The 21,699-nt window shown below is 39.7% G+C and overlaps 1 protein-coding gene across 17 annotated transcripts in view; it reads right to left on the bottom strand.

Annotated features, from left to right (window-relative positions):
- The window catches only part of ROBO2 (roundabout guidance receptor 2), a 456,391-nt gene extending 434,911 nt beyond the window's left edge, over positions 1-21,480 (bottom strand). For all 17 annotated transcript variants that reach the window (XM_071755874.1, XM_071755885.1, XM_071755823.1 and 14 more), the window contains exon 1: positions 20,590-21,480. In XM_071755874.1, the coding sequence (XP_071611975.1) occupies positions 20,590-20,644 (55 nt within the window). In that variant the 5' untranslated portion in view covers positions 20,645-21,480. The remainder of the gene's footprint in view (positions 1-20,589) is intronic.
- Positions 21,481-21,699: the final 219 nt, after the last annotated feature.

The raw sequence follows: 21,699 nt of genomic DNA, 5'->3' as shown, positions 1-21,699 counted from the left end.
AAGGAATCAGAGGCAACAGGCATTCTTCTTAACTTTTTGATATGTGCTTGATCTCTACCTACAAATTTAATGTGTTCTGATGAGATCACAAATCTTTCAGGAAGAGAACATTTTAATAAAGGAGGTTACCCAGCCATGTGCACCTCCTCCTGCCCTTCTCAACTAATAATCACACAAGTCAACAGGGACTGACTGACTGACTGAGAAGCCAGTTATCACTAGGTATTTCTGCATTTCAAGGGAGAAGCTACTTTTTTCTTATTTAGACTTTGATTTTTTATTTGCTTTTTAAAAGGAAAAAAAAAGGGGGGGGGAAAAAGGAAAAAAAAAGGGGAAAAAAAAAGGAAAGCATTTGCATAGAATGATTTCTTGACCAACAAATCACTTTCCTTCTGTGTGTCTAAGTATGATGTCTTCATTAGCAAATCCTCTGTGTAAAGTTAATCCCTTTTAGCTACTTAAGGCTTAGAACAGCTCACATCTGCCATTCCTGCCAATAAGTTCTACACATGATACAGCAAAAGACTGCATGAGATGAGTGTTTTATTAATACTGATTATATAAGAAAATTCACCACAAAATTTGATTCATCTACCATCATTAAAAATGACAGTAATTAGCTATCATGAATCATGAGAGAGTTCATTCTGTGGGTTTTTTGGACAGTATGACAATTGGAGAAAAGGGTTTTGTTTTTTTCTTCATTCTCCTCCTCTCTGCTTACCTCCCATTACCCAGCAACTCTTATTAAAACAAAAGGTGCACACTTTCAAACGTATCATCAAATTAGAGCTAACTTGTAGCTCAAGCTTTAGTCAGAATCAAGATACCTATGTTAACATGTTATAAAATGCATGTCTGTATATTTTATAAAAATTAACTAAAAAAAATGAACCTGAGGCATGCACATCCAGTCCTTCACTCCTCCATATCTTCTGCCATCTAAAAAAGTGAGGTACAGGACTCTAGTTCCAAAGCTTCAGTCTGGCAGACATAAGAGCAAGAGCACAAAAACAAGCAGACAAACCTACACTGCTGCCACTAACAGAGATAGCTTCCTTGCACTAAACCCAGGATGCTCAAAGACTCATCCAAAAAGAAAAAAAAAAAAAAAAAAACAAACCAAAAAACCAAACCAATTTGTGGTACTTGTGATTCCTAGAGATCCACCAGGGAAAGTGGGGAATGAAAGCTACATGCTCTCCTTCACTCTGTCTATGAGGAAGTGGTAAGTTAGGCAATTTTAATGTGTCTGAGAATTTGAATTCTTAATGGATGTAAGATAATGAGAACTCTGTCTCATACTGATTTACTGTTTTTACTCCAAAATTGTCTTAGAGGTTTTTATTTATTTATTTTTAAAGAACTGCTATAGCACTTAAAACATTTTTTACAAACTTTTCTGCTATAGATTATTAACAAAGGCAGGAACAGATTTCCTTCATAGACCTGACAATGACATTTTGTCTGACCTAGAGGGAACACCCTTCTAAGCAATAAGAAACCCTTCACTTTCTATGCCAATTCAGTCCTATGAGAATGCTAATTGTGCCAAGTTTGCAAAAACAGATGTATGGCGATTTTGTAATATGGACAACTTTACACTAGGGACAAAGCTAAAGCCATTTATCTCAATTAACATAGGATCTAGGGATTAATTTAAACTGTTGCCTTATAGGTGAAAGGCCACCACTTCATGCAACAATCCACCCATGCCTCTTGTTTACAATAAATATAAACCTCCCTCTTTCATGTTTAAAATGGTATATTTCAGACTATACTTTTACCCCCAAAACCGTATGCTTTCTATGTAATGTATTAAAAGAAAAAAAGGATTAGTATCATTTTATCAGCAGTTAAGTTTCAACAGTTCTATTCATAGTTTGGAAAATGTCCTGTTGGCCTAAAATAACAAAACCTAATCAATACAAGGCATGATGATAATGGATTGATATTCCCCAAATTAGGAGATCACTTCTAGCTTAGAAATATACCAGTAAGAACCATCAGATTTTCACTGGCTTAAGCGCTACTTGAATTGAAATGCATTTTGAAACACATGCATTAGAATAAAATAAGAAATAAAGAAACACAGAGTAGTGAATGAAAGAATTAAAATAATTAAAAAGACTATTCCAGCAGACCCAAGTTCTCTCCGATATAAAGGTTCCAAAATCCACCCAAACTTCTGAAACCAGCATTTGGGCTGTCTCAATCCCACTAACACGTCATTCAGACAAAAACGGTGCAAGAACATCACACCATCCTGTCAGTTTAGAGCCCACAATACTCCTCGTGTTTTGACCAAGAGCTGCAATGAAGAACTCAAAAGGGATCAAAGTCTGACATGTCCTGCAGCCACGATAAAGCCACTTCAGCACAGAAGTGGACAATTGCTTTCTTCTTGTCTGGCATCCTCTCATGATACAAAAGCTGGTGCAATTCACTGTCTATCAATCTTTGCACAAAGCAAATTCATGTGTCAAGTCACATCTAGAGTAGTATTAGCTTATTCAATAACATGGTATGTCATCAATCCATGGGCCATAATAAACCAATATAATTAGACTTATCAGTATTTTAAGATAACTGAGGAGCCAGCAGTTCATGCAGAATACATGTGTCATCTAATAGTCACCTATACTTTTATAATCAGGCTAAGCAAGGAACACAAGCAGAGTCAAGATTTACCTTCTATTACTTGGTATTTTCAATGCTGGTTTTGAGATACAACACTGATTCTTTTCTAGCACTTTGGTTTTTAACATTACTATATGTAAGTGTCAAGCAACTTAAGTTTGCATTAATGTGTTTAGGGACATGAGTCCAGTTTTGCGACAACTCATTTTTGCATTTTTCAAGTGCCTAGGTTATCTGGGACCCAAAACATTCTTTGTCTTGGTTATGCAACAGCTTTCAGAATTGCAATTAAGACCTTTATATATATAAAACTCCATTCCATTCACTATTCATTTTCAGTGGAATCAAAGACCCATTATTTACAAACATGGAACAGTCACAATATTTTTTAAAGGGATTTTGAAATCTATTCTCTGTCTGAGGAGGTTTACTTATGTTGCTTGTAATCTTATTTGGATATATAAGTATGAAACTGAATCTTAAAACTACAAAATCTGAAATAACTTCTTTGCTTGAAAGGAGATGCTTTACACACCTAGTTATACTTAAGCTGAGATAAAATTAAACTTAGCAGAATGATTTTATTAATTAATTCTTTCTACTACCTAGTTCACTGCTATTCTGTAGCTTCTATTGCAAGGGTAATCCAACAGCTCAGACCACTTGAAAGACATAAAATAATCAGAGATTATAAGGTATAGCATGAATATCTTCACTTATGCAACCAAAATTTAAAGCTCTTTAGTTTAGTCAGCAACTTTTCCACTCCCCCTTACCATTTTTAACTGTTTATATAATAAAAGATTCTCACCAGGTCTCAATATTCTCAGTTCTGTCATACTAAACTTCTTAACAACCATTTCTCACTTACCTCCCTAGCATCTAATGGAAGTGAGCAAGAAGTGCCAGATGGCAGGAATATTATGTTTTAATAACATTTCTCTTAAAGTTCCAAACACTTGGTTTAACAAAGAGACAGACATGCTGCCAGACATATCAACATTGTCTGTCTCATTTTGTTAAGGGAAATTTTCTGAGGTACATTTATTGATTTTCTCCCATAAGAGGGAAGGGGGAAAAATGGCCAGTGACATTTACATTATATTAGGTATACATTTCATCAACAAACACTTCAGTGGGACGATCTCCTATCCTTTTTTTACCACATTTACTGGCAGTGAGCAAAGCCTCCAAAAATCCTTACAATGCAAAATCTCTTCCATTACTGGAAAAGAAAAACAAAGCCAGCAAGATGTACCTTTAAAGAAGGTATTAGCAGAACTACAGCATTATTTTTGCCATTTTTGACATTTGTGTAGGAATAAAATAATGTAATGATACACCTGTGAGATGGGTATTTATTTTCCTACAGTTTCTTTTACTTCTTATAGTTGTTTTAGATAAACCGCTACTTATGAAAACTGCTACTCTGGTTTTTCTTTTATTTTCCCCTTTGCTTTTGCTTTTTCCACAAAAAGCTAACTCATAGTATAAGCACTTGAAAAAATGTTTATGAGCCCAAAACTCCATAATTTCTTTCTTGAATACATGAAACAAAAACTCTATTAATTTGTACTGACAATTTAACTACTTGTCCCAACACTGATTCTATTAGCAAATATTTTAACCAGGACATTAATTCTTTTCCTCAAAACGATCTAAGTAAATATTCTCCAAGTGATTTTAAGTTCTGTTAACAATACTTTTATTTGCCATTTAAAGAAAGAAAAATACAAGCAAAAGCAATATCTATTTATGTTTTTCCAAGAATATATGCAACAGAATCATTGGCTGATTTATTTCTTTGGCTTACAACATCCAGTTAGGTTTTATTTATATTACATGCATATGCAACCAATTCATAACAAGTATAAAAAACCTTTAATATATGCAAACAAACTACAATCTGAAACGCCTTCTGAACATTAAGCATAGAATAATAAAGAATCTATTTATTCTCCAGATACTCAGTGTACAGGCTGAACATTTTTGCTTCTGCATAGCACTATCCTATTCTGTATTTCAATTTCTCCACTGATGTATCACTTCCAAAGAAACTTTTTCAAAATGCTCCTTCTCAGCTAGCCCAACTTGTGTATTACCTTCTTTCTAAAGCAGATATAAGAATTATGACTGTGTGGCTTGTAAGTGAAGGGCACTAGAAAACAATTGTATTTGGACAGGAGAGCACTAGCACTCATGACACTGCAGGTGTGGAATTAGGGATTCATTAGGTAGCATGTCTCTTCATATATCCTACTTGGTAGGTGTTAAAATGCTGCCTGTTTGTTCAAAGCATTAAATAAAACTCTGAACCACTAGGAAACCAATTTTGAAAGGCAAATAAAAGGGGGTAGGGGACTAAGATACATTGCATCTATTACTGCGTGGATGGATATCTGTCTTCAAATTCTTTGAATTTACTTTCCTTCAAAAATTACCTCAGAATTCTTTCCCCCAGCACCCTAAATCTGCAACTGGCATAAGGGTACTCTGGGCATCCAAGAAAAAAACTGTGCTTTTTTCCAGATGTTGCTTAAATATTTCCTATTATATTTCAAAAGTCGTGGCATTCTGGTTAAGTCCCCACTGACTAGAAAAGGGGAAATATAACCCCCATTTTCAAAACAGGAAAGAAGGAAGATCCAGGGAACTATAGGCCGCTCAGTCTCACCTCTGTGCCTGGTAAGATCATGGAGCAGATCCTCCTGGAGGCACTGCTGGAGTAGAAGAATAATGAAAAGGTGATTGGGTATAATTAACATGGCTTCACCAAGGGCAAATTGTGCCTGAAAAACCTTGTGGCCATCTATGAAAAGGTCACAATATCAATAGACAAGGGAAGATAACTGACGTCATTTACCTGGACCTGAGCAAAGCCTTCAAAACAGCCCTGCACAACATCCTGGTCTCCAAGCTGGTAAAACATGGGTTTGATGGATGGAACACGCAGTGGATAAAGAACTGGCCTGATGGCCACACCCAAAGAGTGGCTGTCCATGGGTCCATGTCCAAGTGGAGGTCAGTGACAAGTGGAGTCCCTCAAGGATCAGTGTTGGGCTCAGTCATGTTTAACATCTTTGTCAGCAACATGGATGGTGGCACTGAGTGCACCCTCAGCAAGTTCATTGACGACCCCAAGCTGTGTGGTGCAGCTGACACACTGGAGGGAAGGGATGCCATCCAGAGGGACCTTGACAGGCTGAAGAGGTGAGCCCACACCATCCTCATGAAGTCCAACAAGACCAAGTGCAAGGTTCTGCGTCTGGGTGGGGTCAATCCCAAGCACTGATACAGGCTGGGCAGGGACTGGATGGAGAGCAGCCCTGAGGAAAAGCATTTGGGACTGCTGGTGGATGAGAAGTTCAACATGAGCCATCAGTGTACACTTGCAGCCCAGAAAGCCAACAGGATCCTTGGCTGCATCAAGAGAAGAGTGGCTTCTGATCTCATGAGACCCCACCTAGAGTGATGTGTCGAGTTCTGGAGCCTCTTTTAAAGAAAGGACATGGACGTGCTGGAGTGTGCACAGAGAAGGGCCATGAGGATGATCAGAGGGCTGGAGCACCTCTCCTATGAAGACAGACTGAGAGTTGGGGTGATTCAGTCTGGAGATGGGAAGGCTCTGAGGAGACCTTATTGTAGCTGAAGGGAGCCTACAAGAAAGCTGGGGAGGGACTTCTTAGGATGTCAGGTAGTGATAGGACTAGGGGGAATAGATTCAAATTAGAGGAGGGCAGATTTAGATTAGATGTTAGGAAGATGAGGGTGGTGAGACACTGGAACAGGTTGCCCAGACAGGTGTTGGAAGCTCCATCCCTGGAAGCTTTTAAGGTCAGGCTGGACAGCACTCTGAGCAACCTGATCTACTGGGAGGTGTCCCTGCCCATGGCAGGACTAGATGATCTTAAAGGTCCCTTCCAACCCTGAAAATTCTATGATTCTATGAATCTGCAGTTTCTGCAACAGCTCAAGTTCCACAGTGCAAGTAATACACAAGCAGCATGCTGAGCCATGGCTCCAGTTCTGTTACTTCATGCTTCACCCTTCTCCCTCTATATGCTTACCTGGGCGTGATAGCTAAATAGATCAGGTGGTCAGAAACTATGCCTTTACTCCAGTTAGAAGGCAAGCCCAGGAGGCACTGCCTCATTCTCATGAAGTTTCTTGGTGATTTCTCATACAGAAAAATACCTGCACACTACATTAACACGAATACCATGGGATTAATGTGGTGTAGCCTTTAACAAAGCCTGGCCTAGACTTTGTATTATACATGATGAAATACAAATGCAGGCTTCTAAAATACATTTCAAAAAACACCCCAAAAGATGTGAAGAGTACCATAGCAGATAGCAGAAAACCCAAGCCTGGCATACAGTTACTCTTCATCCCCTTTAAATGATCCTCAACACTGTTCTCGAAATACCTAGTGTCCTAGTAAGACACCCAGTCACAAGTGCTGGTGAATATGGAAGAAATTTGTCACCAAATAATGTATCTGCCTTCCTACTTTGCAAATTCATTACAAATTGGATTTTAAAAGAGATTTCTGGCTTACCCAGTAGTGAAAGCTGCAGTCCTCAGGACGGATACAACTGAAGGTGCTCTCCACAAGCCAACAGCCATGCTTCATTTGAAGATGAAATAATGGAGTTTTCATGGGGTTACAGGCCTCTTTCTCAAGCTGCTGACTCCACTGCTTACTATTGCATGTGTTATGCATCATTATCTTGGCTTCCCACTAGCTGCCTAACAGAGTACAGGTGAAGCTTATTGCACCTGTTAACCTAATTAGAGCTCTATGTTTAAAGTCAATCACTTAAGCTCTGTGTAATTATTGAAAAGCAAAAAACAAACAAAAAAGACAAACCCAAAATCAACAAAATTTCCCTCTCTGCGTTAGACTCCCACACTGACAAATGCTCCCAAAACAAAACTGGGGCTCCACTGATGCTGGTGACAGAATTGCCAACACCTTTTGCTGAGTCAGGATTTCACATATAGAGAGATTTTGTATATATTACAAGTCATCCACTACAAAAAATACCAACAGAACCAAGATCAAGTCTGAACTAGGGAAAAAACCCACAACCAAACAACTTAAAATTTCACCTAGGAAGCATTTCATCTGGCTTACCTAGTCAGTTATTTCTCTTACAAGGTGTATTGAATAGTATGAATTATATTATGTATATTGTATATATATGTCATGTATAGATTATGTACTCACAGTCTTAAAGAGGGGAGGAAAGACAGAATAAGAAATGCTCATAGATTTTTTTTCCATACCATTTAACAGGAGAAGTGTACACAAGCCTGCCTTCATTCCATTTCAATATGGTAGCTATTGCTGATCCTTAAATAGACGTATACTCCTTAATTGAAAGAAGTTTTCTGTACAAATGTATTGGGCTCTGAGGAACAGATGAGTCTCTCAAAAAAAAAAAAAAAATGCTTCCTTTGGCACGCTAAGTTGAATGAAGGGTGAAATGCAAGAAGAGGAAGGTCAAAGAACTGCACATCACCGTGCAACAATGGGTTTCTTTCCATTTCAAAGCTGTCCAGGTTCAGAGCTACCACTTCTTTCCTGACTACTTCATTACCATATTTAGACTCCCAGAAACACACAGCTGAAAACTGAGGAAAAACATCAGGAAGGACATGCACTCCATTAGCTACTGTACCAAACCCAGCAGTGCTAGATCACCTTCTACTTTTTTTCTTTCTTAAGCAGTGTAAGCAGGTCTACCAAAAAACAGGAAGGAAAATGGTTACTACAGGACAGATTCACAAGCATTCACATCTTCCTGAACATCAAAAGTCACCCTGTTTTAAATGTCAGACAAAGAGATGTAGAGGCAACATCAGCTCACGTTAGTCCTCCTTCCTTCACCACTGACTTTCCACCATCTTGTGTTCTTAGAGATAAGATCTCATTCTGCCTTCTGCTATGGAGTTCCTGACTGGTACTGGGCACATCCTTTATTTTAACATAATAACAGTTAATCCAATTTATTTGCTAATGAATAACCACATGCAGTGACAAAAAAAGTGTTTTTCCCACTAAGTTCTCAGCAGGAAGGACAATAGCACTTTTGCGCTAACACTGAAAAATGACTAAGGCAACATCTACTGTAATTTCTGAGGGAAAATCTCCAGTCTCAGCTCTTGCAGTTTTCACAGAAGTAACTGAAAACTCAGCCATAGTTGGTTCTGTAGATGGTATTTAAACTACTCCAAAAGTCTGTATGGATCAGGAAGGGAAATTTAAAACCACCACACACAAAAGAGACACACACTCCCTTCCCCATCAGCAGATTGCAAGAGGCAGCTCCCTGTAATTTAACTTACACCTCTTCCATCTTCATCCTTCCCTGGGGGCAAATTCATCCCTGACCTAAACAGACACAAATTCCATTAAATTACAATGGGACTGAATCCAGTACTGCCAGGTCACCCAATACCCTCAGAAATGGGCAAAAGCTATTTTGTTCAAATAGGAATAACAAATTGGTACAAGTTGTGGCACTATTTTTCCAATTACATCATCACTGAATTTCTCTGTTATCTGCATGTTGCTAAACTGAGTCAAGATACTCTAAATTGGTAATAAGACCCTTGGCCCTTTACCACTTAGTCCTGTTAAGGAATGATACAGTGGCCTGCTCTGTTCACAGGCATCTGTTTGTAGAGGAAAAATCTCAGTTCTCTGCAGTCACATATTCTAGTTCATCATCAATGGGATTCACACATGACCTCTTCAGCAATCTTTCTTTAGAGATATAATTGTTTTCAGACTGCTCTTAGGCTAGATTTCATTAAGCACTTAAGGAAAGAATACATTGTCCATACATTCATCCTGCAATCAATTTCAAGTGGAAATCTGCCATAACTCTTGTGATTTCAGTAGTCTATAATATAGACAATATTTTCTGACCACTTATACCTGTTACAGTATCTAGCTACATAAAACCATTTTTAATTGCAGAGGTTCAAAAGTAGCCAATGACATTTGGTTAAGCACACTTTCAGATTATTATAGGAGGTGACGGTCAAGTGATTCTTGACAGAGTACAGAGTTAATTAAAAAAACAATTTAGAGACTGAATAAAGGGTTTCACAAACTAGAGCATGAGTAGCATGATTATTAGCAATTCCCTCTAATTTTAACAAATGCATGCAACATTACTATTTGAATTCTCCCAATATGCTTTAGGAATACTGCATACACTTAAGTTTGAAGATAGCCTGTAAACAACTTCAGTATCTGGTAGGACCACTATGAAGACTTTCTGTGTACTTCCTAGTCCTTTCTGCAAAAACAGAAGGTATCAATCATTTAGTTTAACAGCAGCTGACTGAAGCTATTCATTGAGCTGTGCATTGCTACCACTGTGGCCCCATGAATAAGTCTCAAAGTCTCTCCCTCCTTTTTTGTTCCTCTGAGTGTACTCTTTAACAGCACAATTTTTTCCACTCTCTGAATGGCTTTGAGAGATCAGCTGAAAAGGAACACCATTAGTAAAAACAAAAGTTTTCAAAGAAAAAGTGGGAACAAAGTGGACACATTAAAGACAACTTGTGATTCATGGCCTATACTGTGCTTTTGCCCCTCTCTTTACCTCAATACACTCTTGGGTTTTACTGCTGGGTAAGAGCAGGGCACACTACTACACTTCTCCTAGCAACTAAAACAAAACAAAACAAAAACCCAAAAAAACTTAGGAGAAAAAGGCATGTTGTCTGCTGAAGGGGCAAACAGAGAAATTTAGGGTCATACAAAGCTAGACATATGTTCTTTTGCATTCTATCCTAATCTGAGCAGTTGTCAAAAAGGATCCAGTAAATAATACAAAACAGTTCTGGTTTACAACAATTCATATTTAATTAAATATTTGTTCACCTACTTATTACAAATTTAATTTTCTTTCACACCAGTGTTCTAACAATTCCTAATACTGTAAATTTGAGGGACAATGAATTCTGCTCATTACAGTTTGTGAAGTCATTTTCCTTCACCAAAAGTGTGCAGAGATTTAATTATATCTCTGCTGATACAAAAACTTTTTAAAAATCTAGATGTACACACAGAAAACTATTCTTAGAAGTTTAAAGACAACAGTACTAAAGGACAATTCTATGACAGGATTCCTCTGTTCCAAATGCTGAGATTTTACCCCCTGAGACTTGATCCTACAGAACAAGCTGTCTGATCTCATTAGGTAAACATCACATTGCACAGTGTAAGACAACGAATCAAATTTATGCAGAAAAAAAACACCACAAAAATTCATAATTCAGGTATATATCTGCATAGGTACATCACACTGACTAGCTTAAAATCAAAGCATTATAGCTTAAAATCCAGTCCACTAACAGAACAGATGTAACAGATCAAGGTTAAAATGCAGCCTGAAGCATTTCTGATCATTAATTTTTTTTTTTCCACTGAGAGTCCTTTGTTTAATAGCTGTTGCCTTCATGTAAACCAACTACTTTAGTCAGCCCACTGGATTTCTCTTACATATCAATAAAAGTAAATATACAAAAATCCAGCCACTCTATCAGAGCACTTCTGCAGTACATCAAGTTAATGCCAGCAAAGACCTTGTTCACTGCACCAAATCACAATTTACCATTTTCTTGCAGCCACTTCAAAGAAGTTTGGACTCAAGCAATTTAACAGAGAAGTTTAGTCACTTTGTAGATAAGATATACAAATGGCAGAGCAATGATAAAGGACTAAATACACTGTTCATAAAACAAACTTAAAGTTATTCAGCATCAGCACTATCACGTTAAGAATGATAGCAGTGTTTTGCTCCCCTTGTCACTCTCTCTGTTGACTCTGCCACCTGCTCTGTAGCCCTGCTTCTCTTGCTCCCATTTCAAAATAGGGTAGACCTGTAATCTGTCAAACCACAGACCTGGAATCAGACTACTTTCTCTTCCTTCTCCCAGCTTAGTGCCACTTCTCTCCCCAGAAAACTGTCAGAGCAGGGCAGCATTAAGTGTGCCTGTACATCCAGGACCAATAAGCAACCCCAGGTCTTGAAGATGACCTTATACCTTGAGCATAGTGTTTAATCTCAGGAAAGTGAGAATGAGAATTTGCTCACAGATTCTTTTTTTGCAGTCTCCACTATGGAGTGAGAATCCCAATGAGAAGATCAAGCTGACTAGGGAAAACAAATACAGGTAAAGAAAACACACCTTTTCCAATGAGTTCCCATAAGGGACCGACCCTCGGGACCTATTGTAGGAAGTGTTCAAGGGAATTGTAAGCCCTTGAACGAAACAAAAAGACTGCCTGACACCTATGGCTCATCATAAAACAGGCCTATAAAAAGAAGCTGTGACAGTGGGCTTTAGAAGTTTCGGTGACACCAAACCTCTGTTGGCCCAACCAATGCTGGATCCAGGACTGGTGATTTTATGTTATCTATCTTTCTAACTTTTCTTCTGGTTTTTCTCCTTCCTAAAATCATTCATTAATACAAGGCCTACCACAATTTTCCCTAGGTTGTGCAGCTTGAACATAGATGTATTGTGACATGCCCGTATTGTGATCTCACAGCCTAAGCATATAAAATAATCAGTATTCCTTCTATAGTTCTAATTAAATCCAATGTTCAAATACAGACCCTGAGTGTGGTTTCATCTTAATCTGATCACAGGGTACCTGATGGCTGGGTATTTCCTCAGACAGTAACAGTTTAAGCACTCTCCCTGGGAGGGCCAGGACTGACACCAAGATTGGATCTAACCACATGGAGGATCCTCTCTGAGAAAGAGTTTAGAAAGCAAGGGAGCCCAAATTGGACCTCCCTGGGTTGCCCTGTCTGTGTAGTGGTAGCTCCTAATCCAACAGCAATGCTATATGCCATTTGAACTTTTTACAGTAGTGATACAGAAAAAACTATCACCCATCCCTTAGTTACAGAGTTCTCTCTAGGATACAACATAAACTGTTAAAAATTTTTAACAGTTTCCCAGGATTAAGTCATCTGGGCTACAGGACATGCAGACTTTGAAAACTCCTCTGCATGACAGCTTGAAAAATCCTGATTATAGAGCTCATGCAGCATTAAAATACTTCATGTAACTGCTCCTCAACTCTTGACATTTTCACAGCAGTTAAAAAGTACCTCTGGTACCCTAGAATGAACAGTTCCTCTATTCAGTACGAATGAGAAACATGTTGACTGATGCTAGTCACCTAACATATTTAGTTTTAAAAGGTTAATTTTTTTTTCCACTCTGTTTCTCTTCCAGTCAATGGCAAGTGATTAACAGAAGTGAACTATATAGTTCATTGTATTTTACAACTGCTACTAGCAGTTCTTTATCTGTTTATCCAATCTGCATTTTTGACAAGCATATTACAGAGGCTCTTCTTGCCTTGGCACACTACACTGACACCATATAGACAATGCATAAATACAAACTAAAAGACCATATGATGTAGCAGACATTGTGTCATAATAATCTAGGTTCATAATAACTCTAATGAGTTAGGTCATCCTTCAGCTCCTGGCATCCTCACTCATCCTATCAGTACATTTCCATATAAGAGACCAAATAAACAGTTTTCCCAGTTAATCTGAAAATGATGAGCAAAAGTAAAAGTAAATTATAGCAAAGCATAAAAGAGTACAACAGCAGGCCATTTGCTGAAGAATTCTTCTGGAGTTGAAGAAGTACAAAGTGGACTCACTGACAAGAAGGGCAACATAATTATGTCACTTGGAATGGCTTCTTACACAATAAGCACCTGAAAATAATGAGGAATTAACTTGAAAATGCTTTTTGTTCTTCCAGTCATCATTCACATAGGTAGACAGAGCTGAATGAGTATCCCCACAACCAGGAGAGTTAAGTAGCACAAAAAGTTTGCAACAGAACCTGGATGCACACCATCTAAACTGACAGCCTTCAGTTTTCAAGCAAACAAAAAATATTTTTTTTCCTAGTAGAAATATCAAGGTGAACAAATGATTTTATCATTATGTTAGCGCAACTAAAGTCAAAGAGAAATTAAGCAGAGAGAAGGATGTTTGCAAATTATCTAGAAAGTAAGCTCAAAACCCAGTTAAACAGATGTCTTAATTCACAGAGATCTGCAGATAAAACCATTATTTCATGAGTTTACAATTTGCTTAGCCAAAAAAATAGCTGTGGCAGTGTGGTAAAGTCTGCAAGTTCAACATATATGTACACAGAGGGGACAAGTGTCCACCACCACTGCAACCAACTCCACACCAGGACAACTCTGTGGATCTGCCAATGGCACCCAACACTGTGCTGATCCTCCCTACAGCAGGGCAGCCACCTGCTCCCCAGCTTCCTCAGCAAAACCCTCCTGTAATTCTCACCTGCCTTCTGTCCTACCTGGGCATTAGCTGCCCATATTCACGCTGAGCAAAATCTTAATTTTTGATTTTCAATACAGCAGGGATTGTATGACAAAATGGCAGGCTCTCCTGACAACAGTGTCTGACTTCCCCTTCTGCTTCCCAGCCACTCACCCCTGTGCTTGTGTGCCTCCTCCTTCTCCCCAAAACGCAATGTGTCCTGCAGACAGGACAGGAACCAGCTCACTGGTGGTCCACCCTACCCTTCCCATGAGAGACAACCCTCTGCTGTGTGGCAGGGAGGAGGGGTGACACACCAGGTGGCAAGGAGGACAGGTGACACACCAGGTGGTAGGGAGCATCAGCAGCATGGTGCTGCATGGCAGGGAGAAGCAGCACCACGGCCCGGCACAGAGTTGAGAGCCATCTACCACTGTCCGTAGAGTTGTCATGCCAGACAGGCCCTGGTGTAGAAGCATCTGGGCAAGAGTTAGTGGAAAAGCACTGTCATACACACTCTGCACAAGCTACTTCTGCCAGAGCATTGTTTAAATTAGTATTTTCACATCACCTTTGTCCATAATATGAAGATGAATCTCAATCATAGGCGTGGCCACTAGAGCACAGCAGCTCAATATATGTACCAACAGGTTATTACATGGGTACTACTGGTTAGTTTGTCTATTGTTGTTCATGTATTTGTTGATGAAGGTTATTATTTTAATAACATTAAGAGCACATCTTGGATCTCCTCCATGGCAGAAAAGCCAAGATAAGCTGCACTGATGGAATTAAAAAGCCATCTATTATTTCATGAACTTTTGACTTGAAAAAATATTAAGGGTGCATATCATTACAGCCACAACCCTGTACATGAAGCTTTCCGATTACAAAGGGCTACTCTGCACTAGTAAAGAGAGAACTATAGGAACAAATAAGGATTAAGCCAGACTGAAGCAGCAGCATGCACTTGTATCCTCTAGTATTTGGAAGCTATCCCTATGGAAGCACATAGCAACACGACAACTTCATCTTGTAACAAGATTACATTACATGAGTTAAGATGAAACTTCCAGTAAATCAAGATATCATCGCCAGCTTTCAAGGTCTTTCACACAAAGGACTCAATAGCAACATTGTTACAGATTTCACACTGGTGCAGAATCATGTCCTAAATTAATGAGGACTTGTTTAATTACCCACTATAACAATAAAAAGTGTTAACCACAAGCAATTAAAAGTTATTTTGTTAAGAAAAGGGTTTGAAGTGAGGACAAAATTGACAATTCAGTCTTATTTCTGGATACACAACTTCAAGGGCAGAGAGTCCACTGTTTGCATTGTATAGTAGAAGCCAGGTGTGAGAGCAAAGATTGTAAAATATCCACAAAATATTAATTTCAAAATATTCATATTCAAGGATTTTCAGAACTAACATGACCAGTCCACATGACCAGCCCTGCATAAAAAGTATCCTCAACACTGAAATCGTGATTTAAGATCAGATTCTGTATACTTCTACATATCAAAATTTAAAGGGATTTTTGGAACATAAGGCCCATGTGTTATAAAAATGCAAGTGCAAGAAATCTTGGATAACAATAAATGTTCTGTAAAAAATCTTAAGTTACATGTAAGAAATGCCTGTTCAGTCAGAACCAAAAAAACCCAACACACTTATTTAACGGGCACAAATAAATACTTTCTTCTGCATGCAAAAATAAAGAGTTTTCTATAGAAACCCAGAAAAGAGCATCAGTAATCCAGCCTCTTGGCAAGGAACAGCATAAATATGATTACTAAGTATCCTCCACAAGGTTGGTATGAGAGGTGGTAAGCCAGATGGCAGCCACGGGAAGAGCAACCTCTGCCATGCCAGCTGAGATAACAGATAAAACCTGACAGCAGTGTTCCTCTTAGGTGGCTGAAACAGAATGCAAAGAACCTGTTAGCAATCTATTTAGCTGAGATCAATATTTGAATAGCAATTCAAGGGTAGCAAATGGCTAAAAAGCCATTGCATAGTCTTTAGTAATTTCCACTAAATGGTTCAGCACGGTAGAGAGAATATCTTGAAGTTAGTGCTATGAGCCTACATAGCACTGCTATAAAAAAAAGCAACTCCTGGAAACAGTTGACTGGACAAGCTAGCCAAAGCCTCCATTTCCTTTCACTGAATTTTTTGGCCCATCTCCTTGATGTTTTTATGCAACCTTAAAAACCTACTTACATCCCTGTCTACTTTTAAGGTTACATGCAGTGTTAAAATCTACTTTCCTTAAACATCACTCTCATCATTACAGGTAGTTCCCAGTTGAAGGATTCCTGTTCTAAGTGAAACTCATGGAAAAGTTTAAAAGCCCCTATTCTACCTTTTCTGAAAGGTAAGGTATCACACTTTTTACAGTATACCAAATTAATAAAACAAGGAACAAGGTTATTTGGATTATCACAATACTTTTCAAACATATTAGTCTTTCAATGACAGGATTTCCTTATTGTCTATCTTTTGCACAGATATATAGTCTATTGCAACAATGACTTGCCAGATAGAAAGTAAAGAAAGCAAAATTCTAAGACTAATTCAGCAAAATGTTTCATCAGATGCATCAACTTGTGCCTCTCAGCAAAGTTTTACAGCATATGATTAACTTGAAACATGTTTAAATTCTTATTAACTTCAGTGAAATTCTGGGTAAGTGGTGGAAGCACACTCTTAAATGCTCTGCAGAATTAGGCCCTATGGAAGAATAAGCAAAAGGAAACCAGAACACAAACTCTCCACTTCAGAATTTTGCTCTTAATGCATAAAAATGCACACATTCCACAGAAGCAAAGGTTATCCATCAACTGCAAAACTCACATGAGAGATCAAGACCCTGTCAGCTCAAATACTCCCTGGAAGAATATATGCTAGCTTTATATGTAAGCCATGTTCTCTGATAGGCATCCGAGACCTGCATTAGGCCACAGATGTGTAGCTCAGTACTGTGAAGAAATAAGTGACTTAAAAAAAAACAACCAAAAGCCCACAACCAAACAAAACAAACAAACAAAAATACCCAAAACCACTCACACATAAAACCAACCAAAAAAAAAAAAAAAAAAACCAACCAAAAAAACCAAACAAAAAGACTAAATGCTTGAACTACCCCACCTTTTCAGATGCATACTTTTCATTAAGAAAATATCCTAATACAGAAATAAAATGCTGCTTTGACAGAATTATTCTTTGCATATCTTTAACAGCACCACACTTGGAAGAGCACTTTCAAGGCACAATGGCAAAAGCCCCCTAAACACAAAAGGTTGCCATTTGAACTGAAAGCTCTGCTAGTTCTACCAGAACAGAGTCTGTCCCACCAAAACTAGCCTGTAGTAACATCCACACACCTGTGTTCACAGCTGTTGTGAACTTTCCTGTTAATATTCTTTCTTTCAAGCTTTATTAGTAATTGGAAGAGAAATAAAAAAGACATAAAATGAAAGAAAAAAATCAACTGAACCCTGAAGAAAACACGTGATCAGCTGTTTCAACTCCAATAGCCAGTGGTTTACTTTATGATACAGACTCTTCTCTAGGGGAGAGGGGGGGTTGTTTAGTTTTTTTGTTTGTGAGTTTCAGTTTTTTGTTTATTTATGACAGTTTGGTTTTTATTTACTGCATTTCTTTTTTTTTTTTTTTTTTTTTTTTGGCGGGGGGCTGGGGGAGAGTTGTTTGTTTGTGTGTTTCAACAAGAGTAACCAGGATTGATAGCTAAAGAAAAAGAGAATTACAGTTATTCCTTAAACAGAGGGCAAGAATATGGACAGGGCTACAGGAAAATCGTAAGCCAAGTAATAATAATCAGTTACATACAAATAAATACATTTAATATAAAAATAAAAATATTTAAAAATTAAAAATACATTTAAAATATATAGATGATATATATACATACATGCTTTCTGCCATTTTCATTGAGCTTTGAAATTTTAAGGTGTCATAAAAGCAAGGAGAGAAAAAATACCTTTAGAAAAAAAAATTATCATTTTGATCTACACCACTATGCACAGTATAACCCTTTTGAATCACTAAAGAGAACTAATGTCAGAGGGAAAAGGATGACTAATCTGTCCCAAATCCTGAAGTGTCTGTGTCTGGACTTGATGCCAAGAGGAAAAAAAAATAATAATAAAAACAATAAACCCACAATAAACTCAAAATCAGAAATGCAGAGGTAAGTTGCAAACACAGAAAACAAATCAAGGTTTCATTAAACAAGTGGGCTCTTGGGGTTTGCCTTTTTCCTAAAAATTAAAGCATTAAAAACAGTGCTAATATTGATACAAATCTTTCCAAAGCAACTGGTGGTATATGTCACCCTAAGGTGTACTTGTAATTCCTGTACTCCTAAAGAGACAGAATACTATATGCCAAGCTTGCACACCAGTGTTTCTTCAAAGCTACTTTTTAGTCATTTAGACAGCAACCACTTCTCTAGTTGGGTATGATATTCTATCCAAAAGGCTTTTAATTCTATTTATTTGAATTGCTACTGTAGGCACACTTGACAACCTCTGCAATATCTTCCCACAAAAGAGGAGCACCACATCTATTCTGGGGAGTTCCTTGTAATTTTTTACTAACGGTCCAGGTTTAAATAAGCCACATTCTTCACCTGCACCCCCCACCCTTGTTTTATAAGGCTAAACCAGAACAAAGGTTCTACTTGTGGTCCCCATGACAAAACCAGAATAAATTATGTCTTGCTCCTGTCGTTCCAGCAAGCTGGTTAATTGCATTTGTTTCATATATCTCCAAACAGCCTGGTACATTAATTACATTCTGTAACACCAAGCTCCTCTGATTCACTCTGTCACTTCCACTGAGCACTTTAATTGTATTCCTTCTAGCTACATATGATTTTAAACACTTCCTAATAATTACATTTCTACAGACTGATATTTTTAGTTTGTATACAAAGATATCTCTAATACAGTGGTCTTAAAGTTAAGGCTTAAACTACATTACAGTAGGAAAAATAAAGCCAACATAAAACACAATCCCTACAAAACTATGGCCATGCTGATAGACACAAATGTTCCACTAAATCATTTCACAGTTAAAACTTCCTACTGTTTTGCCCGTACATGCATTACACAGATATTGTCTTATAAGTAGATCAAGCTGACCATTAAACAGCACAGCATATTATACAACCACTGTAAAACCGTATGTGAATGTGTCTGTCTTGTCTGCCTCCTTTCTTGCTAAGAGGTGGGGGAAGATGAGAGGAAGGGGAGAAACACCCAAAGGAGCCAATGACTGCAAACAATAAACCTAGAGCCCTTGCTTCAGGACTGATACAGTAAATGCTGTAAACCAGTAGCTTCTTAGAACAAAGTTTTCTCTAGTAGACAGGCAAAACCAGCCAGCGTCCCAGACAGTAAATTCCCTTCAAGTCAGAAAGACGCTCTAGAGATGCAAATAATACCAGGAGGACTACCGAGCATTTGGCCACAGCACACCCTCATGCAGAACCGTAGGCTGCTACAGATGCTCGCTTCCTAGTTGTGTGCTCGATCTCCTGTAATGCACCCAACGCCTACACTGCAGCACAGCGCCAACCCCTACTCTTGAAAGACAATTTTACCCTTGCAGCGAAGTTTCCGACCTACTAAAATGTGCTTCCCGGAGACCTGAATTTATAGCTCCCCATCCACCAGTTCAACCGCGAGAAGCGCTGTAAAGCAGACCCCGAGGAGGGGGGAGTGCGGGGTGGGGATGCACTCTTTCCCCCAAACCTTGCTAAGCTCCATGACAACACTCTCCGGAAAGCCCGTAATGAGAGGCTGAGGGGGGAGTAGGACAGGAAGACCCTCCCGTCCCGTCTCGTCTCGTCCCACCCTCCATCGGAACCCCACACGGTCCGGCCGCAGCTCACCTGCCCGGCCCCGCTGGGGGAAGGGCGGAGGTGAAGCGAGGTTGTGGGGGAAGGGAGGGAGGGGCTGCGCTGCTCTGCCCGCCACTCCGCCGGCCGCTCACCAGCGCCAAAGGAGGCGTTTAGGGACTCTGGAAATCCGCCAATTCGCCTCACCTGGAGCCGAAGCAGAGCTAACCTATTTATTTCGTCAGCTGGCTCTTCTGGTGGAAAGTTTAACAATAGGAGTAATAGCCAGCAATAGCAACAACAGCTATCTGCCTTTCCTATCCCCGTCCCGCTTCTCTCGCTCTCTCCTTCCTCCTGCCCTCACCAACCAGCCCCCCGTCCACCCACCCCCCCCCCAAAAAAAAAAAAAAAAAAAAAAAAAAGAATTAGCACGATAGTTTTTACTCTTTCCTCGCTACCTCAAACCGCCCCATTCCTCCATTCATAAGCTGCTTTTCCATGAAGTTAGCAGACGGGAAGGACTGCTTATTGGAAACATATATTCTCCCCCTCTCTCCCCCCCCTTCCCCCGCCCTCGAAATACCATTTTTATACCAGAAACAAACTTAAGGCTGTGTAATGCTAAAGCTTATAATTCCGTCCATGTGCTATGTCCTAAATCAGATTCAGATGAAGTGGAATCTGCAGAGAAATGGAATATCTAAAATAAGCGAACTTACCATAGACTTGAAAAAATGCAAATCCAAAGAGCAGGAGTGGCGTCAGCAGACCCATTTTGACATATTAAAAGCAATCCCGATCGCTTGCGAGACCAATTCCACACAGATCCAAAAAAAGTATCCAAAGCCTGTTAGAGGTAGGTCCAAAAGTTTTCAGTTTCCCAGCAGCTGCTTAAAATGGGAAGGGAAAGCTTGAAATCAAAAGCAGAAGATGGAAAGGTCCTGAATGTGACACTTTTAGATCCATACAGATTAGAGCAGCGAGCGAGCTCCGAAGTCTGCTTTGCACACACGCTCCTTCCTAAATTCCCACCAATCCAGCCCAAGCAGAGGAATTATTCAAGCGTGGCTAAGACTCTCTTTAGGATCCATGGCAATCCAAAAGCAAGCTCTTTCTTCGGAGGACAAGGAGAGACTCTGAGAAAGGACCTGATTCCTAGAAAGTGCTCCACAAACTTCCCGGCACTTTGCAAGAAAATCATTGGCTTGGTTTGGCTATTTTGCTTTCCTCTCGCCCTCCCCCTACCCCTTTCTCTCTCTTTCTCTACCAGATCAGTTCAAGCTGCAGTTTCTCACTTAACTTCCATAATAGGAACGCCCAGGCAATGTGCTACAGGAGGGGATCTCAGCATCCCCTCAAAATAAAGCCCTGGTCCCCTACTCCTCCTTTCTCACTGAAAAAAACAAGCGGAAACTGCGTGCGGGCAGTAACTCCAGCACGGTGCCTCTGCAGGCGGGAGCGGCGGCGGGCTGCTGCCGTGCAGTAGCGGCGGCGACGGGGGGTGGGTGCGGGCAGGGATGCGGGCGGCCTCCCGCCGCCGCAGCTCTCACGGGCGGCCGCGGCAGCCCCGGCGTCCGCCGCTCCGCTCCTCTCTCCTTCTCTCCCCTCCCCTCTTTTCCCTTCGCCTCCGCCTCCTGCCGCCGCGGACACACCGGCTGGCAAGGAGAGGGAGGAGAATGAGTGTAGCTCCCGAGGCTGCCTGGGGAAGGCAGGCTGCGGGGTGTGGACTAAACCACTGTGCTCCACACCCACGCGTCCCTCTCCTCCCGGGGTAGGGAGATGGGGACGGCGATATCAGAGGAGAGCCACCAGGCTGAGAGTCAGGCTTG

This window comes from Heliangelus exortis, chromosome 1 (assembly GCF_036169615.1).
Source record: "Heliangelus exortis chromosome 1, bHelExo1.hap1, whole genome shotgun sequence".
Lineage (NCBI taxonomy): Eukaryota > Metazoa > Chordata > Aves > Apodiformes > Trochilidae > Heliangelus > Heliangelus exortis.
Note: the sequence above shows the minus strand (reverse complement) of the source record. Positions and strands in the feature narration are given on the sequence as shown.